The sequence below is a fragment of the Eimeria tenella genome, genomic scaffold (genome assembly GCF_000499545.2).
Source record: "Eimeria tenella Houghton genomic scaffold, Eth_scaff11, whole genome shotgun sequence".
NCBI lineage: Eukaryota > Apicomplexa > Conoidasida > Eucoccidiorida > Eimeriidae > Eimeria > Eimeria tenella.
In genome coordinates, this window is record NW_013541474.1 from 13,981 (window position 1) to 22,728 (window position 8,748).

At 46.3% G+C, this 8,748-nt stretch overlaps 3 protein-coding genes across 3 annotated transcripts in view; 2 read left to right on the top strand and 1 right to left on the bottom strand.

Moving 5' to 3' along the window:
* Positions 1–1,439, bottom strand: ETH_00030685 (DnaJ domain-containing protein, putative; the record flags this gene model as incomplete). The annotated part of the gene is made up of 6 exons (XM_013372825.1): positions 1–21; positions 192–236; positions 712–770; positions 936–1,007; positions 1,233–1,278; positions 1,419–1,439. 6 exons carry the CDS (start codon positions 1,437–1,439, stop codon positions 1–3), a joined length of 264 nt encoding a protein of 87 aa, XP_013228279.1.
* A 1,414-nt stretch (positions 1,440–2,853) lies between these two features.
* ETH_00030690 (uncharacterized protein) lies at positions 2,854–5,600 on the top strand (the record flags this gene model as incomplete). Its single annotated transcript, XM_013372826.1, has 4 exons — positions 2,854–4,013; positions 4,460–4,529; positions 5,355–5,439; positions 5,584–5,600. 4 exons carry the CDS (start codon positions 2,854–2,856, stop codon positions 5,598–5,600), a joined length of 1,332 nt encoding a protein of 443 aa, XP_013228280.1.
* Positions 5,601–8,139: 2,539 nt separating this feature from the next.
* ETH_00030695 (uncharacterized protein) overlaps positions 8,140–8,748 on the top strand; it is a gene marked incomplete at both ends in the record, with an annotated part of 8,302 nt that continues 7,693 nt past the window's right edge. The window contains 2 exons of the mRNA XM_013372827.1: positions 8,140–8,163; positions 8,365–8,688. Coding sequence (XP_013228281.1) covers positions 8,140–8,163; positions 8,365–8,688 — 348 coding nt within the window. The remainder of the gene's footprint in view (positions 8,164–8,364; positions 8,689–8,748) is intronic.

The window sequence follows — 8,748 nt, forward strand, 5'->3', positions numbered from 1 at the left end:
TTAAAATAAATCAAATGCAAACTGAACACAAAACCCAAACCCTAAATTAGGGTTTGGAACAAAACCACACTATCAGCATTTAAAGGCAAGAGTGTTAATCTATATTAGGTTTAATATTTCGCTGCTGCAGTATTTCCCGACTAAACCCTAAACCCTAAACCCTAAACCCTACACCCTCTTCAAATACTCACCCTGAAGGTATATAATACATAGAGAGACACATCTCCGGCGCTCAACTGCAACACAAACCCTATACCCTAAACCCTAAACCCTGAACCCTAAACCCTAAACCCTAGGCCCTAAACCCTCCTTAACTATTGGTAGCTCGATTTCAATTCCGCCTTCGACACCCTATTTGCCAAGAATAAGCCCAAACCCTAAACCCAAAACCCTAGACCTTAAACCCTAAACCCTAAACCCTAAACCCTAAACCCTCACCAGCGGCGCTGGATTATAAAACCCTTTTAACTGTTCAAATGAAGAAGATGCCCCTCCAGAAAAAACAAAACGGGAGTTCTCGATCTGGCACTGAGGCGTACGCGCATCACCTAAACCCTAAACCCTAAACCCTAAACCCTAAACCCTAAACCCTAAACCCTGGTCCGTGAATGCTAATGCTCAAGGCACGTTTTGCAGAAGCTCTCCCTTTGGGCCTTTCGCTGTAGCTCCAATTTCGAGGGTTTAGGGTTTAGGGTTTAGGGTTTAGAGTACCTGTAGGGGAATTGTTACGTCGATATAAGGGCCCTCAAGGTGCTGCTCCTCAACCACCCCTGCAACATAAACCCTAAACCCTAAACCCTAAACCCTAGAACACTTGTGAGAAGCAGCTCCGCCTAAACGGGATCGCAAAAGAAGTTTTCGAGCTAGGGTTTAGCATTTGGCCCTAGGGTGTAGGGTTTGGGGCCAGGGTTTAGGGTTTAGGGTTTAGGGTTTACCGATTTGTTGCTGAGCCAAGAAAGACGAACGAATTCGGAGGTTTCCGTAGAGAGCGCGCAAAATCACCAGACCTGAAAAGCGAGGGTTTAGGGTTTAGCGAGGGACTAGGGTTTGGCGAGGGTTTAGGGTTCAGTGAGGGTTTAGGGTTTAGGGTTTGGAATGAGACTTTGAGGGTTAAAATTAGGGTTTAGTGCTTTTAGAATTCACACCAACTGCCAGTGTATTATGGTGGGTAATTAGGGTTTAGGGTTTAGGGTTCAGGGTGTAGGGTTTAGGGTTTGGGGTTCGGAGCTTACCGTTCTGTGACTTCTCCTTCTCCAGCTTGTTTCGGTATTCAATTTGCTGCAGAGATAAAACCCTAAACCCTAAACCCTAAACCGTAAACCCTAAACCCTATTTAGTGTTACACAAATCAAGCAGGAAAGGCGAAACAAACAAGTAGGGTTTAGGGTTTAGGGTTTAGGGTTTAAAGTTTGGCTCACCATATTTTGTATGTCTCTCATTGTGCGGAGTTGCTGAAGCTCTTGCAGCTCCACCAGCTGCAAGCAAACCCTAAACCCTAAACCCTAAACCCTAAACCCTACTGGGCAGAGACCCAAGAGAATGCTAGGGCTTAGGGTTTAGGGTTTAGAGCCTAGGGTTTAGGGTTTAGGGTTTACGGTTCAGACGACAGAAAAGTCCTCTGGAACCCGTTTTTCGATGCAGTAACAACCCCCCTAAACTGAGGGTTTAGGGTTTAGGGTTTAGGGTTTAGGGTTTGTCACTTTTCTTTCGGCATTTGGGGTTTTTTCTTTTTCATTTTTCAAATCCAATTTAATTCTTTTGCTTTCATCAGAAAGAATAAAATATGCCTCTTGAACTTTGTAAAGTTCTTCGCCGCCAGCAGGGCCCCCGCAAACCCTAACAAACCCCAAGCCCTAAACCCTAAACCCTAAACCCTAAGCCCCAAACCCTAAACCCTAGATACTACACCCTGAACTCTCCGATTTGCGCAGTGAAAGCAGCCCCTTTCTGCCACCATCGAAGCCTCCACAAACCTTAAACCTTAAACCCTAAACCCTAAACCCTAAACCCTAAACCCGCAACCCAAAAACCCTAAACCCTAAACCCTAAACCCTAGCTCACTTGTCAGGGTGCAGCCGTTTGCAAAGCGAAAACCCTTAACGGTTTTCTGGCTTCCGCTGTCGGCAGTCGCTGCATGCACTGGGGTTTAGGGTTTAGGGTTTAGGGTTTAGGGTTTAGGGTTTGCGCAGTGCATCCTTTTTATGTCTATGCCCTCTGACTAATTTCTTTTTGCTTTTTTTTGCCATTTGCTGCAGAATTTCTCAGCTATTCTCAACGAAACCCTAACCCTAAACCCTAAACCCTAAACCCTAGGGTTTAGCTAAACCCTAGACCCTTTTGTGCGACACGGGAGAAACGCAAAACCTATACTTCTAAACCCTAAACCCTAAGCCCTAAACAAGGCAGAGTTTATCCCTTCAGCAACCTGTCTGGCAGCAGCTGCAGCAGCGGCAGCAATTCATGCAGCAGCAGGAGCAGCAAGAGCAGCAGCAGCAATTCATGCAGCAGCAGGAGCAGCAAGAGCAGCAGCAGCAGCAGCGGCTTCAGTAACAGCAGCAGCAGCAGCAGCATCGGCAGCGGCGGCAGCAAGGACTGCAGCGAACGCCGCCGCTGCGACAGCAGCAGCTGCTGCTGCTCTGTCTGCCGTTTGCTATCAGGAACAGCAGCAGCAGCAGCAGCAGCAGCAGCGGCAGCGGCAACAGCAGCAGCGGCAGCGGCAACAGCAGCGGCAGCAGCAGCAGCACCCAGTCCACTGGGCCAATATCAGCAGACGCAATAGCAGCAGCAGCAGCAACAACAGCAGCAGCAGGACCAGCAGCAACAGCAGCAACAGGAGCCGCCGCAGCAGCAGCAATGCAGTGTAGGGGAAAAGACCTTCACTTTTTGTCGCGTCCAGCTGCTGCAGCAGCAGCAGGAGCAACAACAGCAGTAGCAGCAGCAGCACGCAACCGTTTCTCGGCTGCAGCAGCAGCAACCACGGCAGCAGCAGCGGCAGCAGCTGCTGCTGCTGCTTCTTCAGTGCAGTGGGCGAAGCCAATTTGCTGCTGCTCCTCCCTAGCTGCTGCTGCAGCATGCAGCAGTAGCAGCAGCAGCAAAATGCAGACATGTCAACGGCTGTTGCTCGCCAAGCACAGTGGGTTAGCAGCTGCAGCAGCAGCAGCTGCTGCTGCTCGTGGCACTTCTGCTGCAGTGCATGAAGCCGCGGCGTATTACAGCAGCAGCAGCAGCGCCTCCACTCCAAGCAGCAGCAGCAGCAGCCCTCCTACCAGCAGCAGCAGCAGCAGCAGAAACAGCAGCAGCAGCAGCAGCAGCCCTCCCAGCAGCAGCAGCAGCTCTCCCAGCAGCAGCAGCAGCAGCAGCAGCCCTCCCAGCAGCAGCAGCAGCAGCAGCAGCAGCAGAAACAGCAGCAGCAGCAGCAGCCCTCCCAGCAGCAGCAGCAGCAGCAGCAGCAGCAGCGTGGAGGCGGAGAGCAGCAGCATGATAGACCAGTGGTTCACTTCGATCGACGCCAACAGAGACGGCTTTATTTCGCAGAGAGAATTTCGCACTTGGTACTGCCTGCACTTCATTCCCACCTTTGCGCAGCAGCAGCAGCAGCAGCAGCAGCAGCAGCAGCAGCAGCAGCAGCAGGGGGGGGGGGCGGGCAAGGAGAAGGGGGGGGCGGGGAAGGAGGGGACGCAGCAGGAGCCGCTCAAACAGCAGCAGCAGCAGCAGCAGGAAGGTGCTGCTGCAGCAGGAGGCAGCAGCAGCAGCAGCAGGGACTGCAACAGCAGCAGCTGCAGCAGCAAAGCGGTGTGTCCTCTTAGCGGCAGCAGCAGCCTGAGCACCCCCGCAACGCAGCAGCAGATGCAGCAGCGGCTGCTGCTGCTGGAGACAGAAGCAGCAGCACTACGTGCTGCGCTGCAGTCGGGGCAGCAGCAGCAGCAGCAGCAGCCCATCAGCAACAGACAAGTTCTTTCTATTCTCGCGCGCAGCGCCATTCCCTATATAGGATTTGGCTTCATGGATAACTGGCAAGCTGCTGCTGCTGCTGCTGCTGCGGTTGCTGCTGCTGCTGCTGTGGTTGCTGCTGCTGCTGCTGTGGTTGCTGCTGTGGTTGCTGCGGCTGCTGCTGCTGTTGTTGCTGGCGCTGAAGCTTCTGTGGCTGCTGCTGCTGTTGCTGCTGCTGATACTGCTGCTGGTGAAGCTGTTGCTGCTGCTGCTGTCGCTGGTGCAGCTCTTGCGATTGCTGCTGCCACCTCTGCTGCTGCTGCTGCTGCTGCCGCCGTCCGCACCAGCAGCAGCAGCAGCAGCAGCAGCAGCAGCGTGGGCTCTATCGCTCCGTTTTCTTTGCTGCTGCCAGCCAAAGCCTCGTCTAACCTTTCTGTTTATTTCTTTTTATTATTTATTTATTTATTTATTTATTTATTTATTTATTTATTTATTTATTTATTTATTTATTTATTTATTTTTTGTTCAGCCTCATGCTGCTGTGCGGGGAGTTGATTGATTTGCAGCTCAGCGCCGTTCTGGGCCTTTCGACCTTAGCGGTAATTTCCTATCTTTGTTTTTGAATTAATTTAAATAATTTAATTAATTAAATTAATTTAATTAATTAATTAAATTAATTTAATTAATTAATTAATTAATTAGTTATTTAATTAAATAAATTAATTAATTAGTTTAATTAATTAATTAAAGGAGTTAATTTGGTTGGTTAGTATATTTAACTGTTTTAATTAACTTGAAATACTTATTTCCTGCAGTTATTTATTTCATTTTTCCTTTTTTGTGAATTTAAAAGGCAATTAGTTTTCATTTTAAAATCATTTTATTTTTAATTAATTATTTGTTTTTAATTAATTTACTTTATAACTTTTTAATTTGATTTCGGAAATAACGAATTCCGCGCAAGAGAACCTGAAACTTTAATTACATTTAATTAAAATAAAATTAAAATGAAATAAAATGAATAAAAAGGAAAGCAATAAGTGAATCACACTAAACTTGGTCTGTATTTCGCATTAAATTTAATTCAAATATAAGAGTATGTTTAGATGGATAAAAGTGAAGGAAATGAATGAATTATATTAATATAGGTATATACATTGGATTAAATTAAATGAAAATATGATTAAAATGAAATAAAATGGTTAAGAGGGAATAAATAAATGAATTACACAAGAAATTATCTATAATTTGCACTAAATTCAATTAAAATATCATAAGACGAAATATAATGGATTAAAAGGGACGAAATAAATGAATTATATCCGAAGTGATATATAATTGCATTAAATTAAATTAAATTTAAATTAAAATGAAATAAAATGGCAAAAGGAAAGAACTTGGATTTTGTTTTTTCGGGTGTATAGGCAGCTGGCCTCGGGAACCTCATCAGCTGCGCCTCGGGTGTCATTACAGGAGGTTTCATAGAGCGTTTTGTTTACAGATTTCGATGTAAGTTTTCAATTAATTAATTAATTAAATGATTTTAAATCAATTGATTATTATTTATTTATTTCATTTCATTTATTTCCCCGTTTTCCGGATTGTTTTGGGCCTCTATCCCGCCGTTTTAGCGACTTTTCAATTTGTCTTCAGATTCCGATGCAACTTGATTTTTTTTTGTTTTTACCCTTTATTGATATGTTATTATTATCTTTTATTTATTTATTTATTTATTCAAATTTTATTTATTTGTTTATTTATTTATTCATTTGTGTTGTAGCTGAATTTCCTTGGCAGCTGCGAGCGTAGAGCCAGCGGCGTGGCAGATATCTTCGAACTGCTGCTTAAACTTGAATTAAAATAGAACAAATTAATTAATTTATTTATTTTTATTTATTTCTTTTCTTCAGGGCTTCCAAAAGCCCGTTTATCGCCTCTTCAGGCCGAAAGTCTGAAAGCCAGAAATTCCCATTTGTGCGGCTCGGTGGTGAGTTGGGGTGTACACACACCTGGGGTGTACACACACCTGGGGTGTATAGGCACCTTTTCGATGCTTTTCAGGTGTACAGACAGCTTTTGAACTGCTTTTGAGGAGTATAAATGTGCAGGAATAAACAAATGAGAAACAAAGGAGCGCAGAGACGAAAAAGAAAAAATAAAACTTGAAAAAGTACAACAATTCATTAATTGAAATAATGAATTTAAATTCAAGTTTCTTTTTTGGGTCTTTTCAGATGGGGATTTGCATCGGCTGTATTATTGGACTTTTCCCTTTGCTGCTGATGCCCCAAAAACGAAGAGAAACAGAAGCTGAAAAAGACAACAAACAGCTAGCTAGCCAGCTAGCTAGCTAGCTAGCCAGCTAGCTAGCTAGCTAGCCAGCTAGCTAGCTAGCTAGGTGGCTAGCTACCTGTCTAGCTACCTGCCTAGCAATCCGGCTAGCTAGCTGGCTAGCTAGCCGGCTAGGTAGCTGGCTAGCTGGCGGACTAGCTAAGCAGCTGGCTAGCTAGCTGGCTGTTTGGCTAGCTAGCTGGCTGGCTATTTGAGACAAGGAACAGCTAGCTGGAAAGCTAACTAGCTAGCTGGGCAGCTAGCCAGCCGGCTAGCTGGCTGGCTGGGTAGCTAGCTAGCAAGCTAGCTGGCTAGCTAGCCAGCCAGATCAATGGCGGAAGAACAGCAAAAAGGGTTTAGGGTTTAGGGTTTAGGGTTTGGGGGTCCGGGTGTACGGACACCGCAACTGAAGCGTTTATTCGACCCCCTTTATTTTTGTCTTTCATTTCCTCTTTCAGTAGTCTATTTATTTATTTTATTTATTTATTTTTATTTATTATCTATTTATTTACTTATTTATCTATTTTATGAGTTTAAACTCGTCCATTTGGCTCTGCGGAGCACAAATGATTAAAAGAAGAAAATCAAAGGTAAGAGAAAAAGCCGGAAATGAATGAAGGAAGAGTGGCAGCTAGCTAGCTAGCTACCTAGCTAGCAAGCTAGCTGGCTAGCTAGCTAGCTGGCTAGATAGCTAGCTGTTTAACAGGCTATTTATCTAGCTAGTTAAATTGCTAGCTATCTAGCTAGCTAGCTACCTAGCTGGGCGAGCTCCGTGCCGCTAGCGGGCTGGCTAAGTGCTGTCTAGCTAGCTAGCTAGCTAGCTAGCTAGCTGGACGGCTAGCTAGCCAAGAGAGCTAGTTGCCTAGCTAGCCGCTAAATTGTCAGCCGCCAAGCCAGGCGGCTAGCTAGCTGCTCAGCTAGATGGCTAGCCAGCTAGCCAATTGTACGGCTAGCTAGGGAGTTAAGTTTGTGGCTATCTAGCCAGACAAATGGCTGGCTAGCTACTTATATGGGCAGCTAGCTGTAGACGAGATGGACTGCTGGCTCGGTAGCTTAGGACTGGCTAGCTAGCTGGCTAGCTAGCTAGCCTAATGGGTTGACGGCTGACTCACTGGAAAGATAGCTAGCCAGATGTGCGGCTAACTAGCTGGCTAACTAGCTAACTATGTAGCTGGCTAGCCAGGTGGGTGGCTGGCTAGCTAGCTAAATCGTGTGGTTATGGAGTGGCGGCGAGAAAGTAAAGAAGGGGAGAAAAGTTAGGAAATAAAAAGACATAAAAACAAATTAAACAAAAAAGGAATTAATTCAAAGGAAGTAAAAAGAAGATAAGTGAGTGATCGGGAGGCCTGAGTCGCAGTTCTCATGGTTCCGAGGTGTACATACACCTCGGGCTCGCGGTCCGTGGTTTTCAGATTTTTGAGTCGAATTAAATATTATTTAAACCAAATACAATATAATTACATGATTTAAACTCAAAAATGGATTCGAAGAGTCAAAAGAAGAACTAAAAGCCCCAAGAGCGAGCGCATGCAGAGGTAGCTGGGGCTGGGGTGTATGTACACCCGAAATTTCGGCGGCGGCGCACAGCAGCTGCCGACGAAAGTTTAAAATTTTAATTCTTTTAATTTGTTTTTATAAAAGTTTATATTCGAGAAAGAAACTGAGAAAAGAAAAGGTGTTCTTCGGAAGTCCCCCCGCCCCAGCGAGACAAACAAACGAGGCTTTAGGGTTTAGGGTCTAGGGTTTAGGGTTTAGGGTTTTGGTGCACCGGACCCGGCCCTAACACAAACCCAGAAAAACAAATTTCAACCTCATTCAGCCGCATCCTAGGGTTTAGGGTTTAGGGCTTGGGGTTTAGGGCGTCCGAACTCAACCAAGATGCTGCAGAAAAAACGGGAACACGTAGGCAAACCCTAAACCCTAAACCCTAAACCCTAGGCTCTAAGCCGTACTGTCGACTCCTTAGACTGTCCCTAGTTGGTCCTTTTGCTTTCTGTTGGAGCCCCTCGCAGATATTAGGGTTTAGGGTTTGTGGTCTGTGGCTTAGGGTTTGGGGGTTCAGGGTTTAGGGTTTAGGGTTTAGGGTTTAGGGTTTGTGCGCAGCTCGACGATTCGTCTGACGAGGACTCCATCCCTCTGTCAAAACGGTTTAAGAAGTCTAAAACGGAAGCAGCAGCAGCAGCAGCACCTGCTGCTGCTGCTGTTGCTGCTGCTAAGGAAGCCCCTGCAGCAGAGGAGAGTGTATCCGTTAAGAATGAAAGCAGAAGCAGCAGCAGCAGCAAGGAGGACAGCAGCAGCAACGGGGGCAGAGGAGCTGCGAAGCCCTCGCCAGCAGCAACAACAGCAGCAGCAGCAGCAGCAACAACAGCAGCAGCAGCAACAGCAGTAGCAGCAGTGGGGGGTTCTCTTGCTGCTGCTCTGCGCAGCGTGAAGGCAGAGGGCTCTGCGGCTGCGGCGGCACCAGCAGCAGCAGCAACAGCAGCAGCA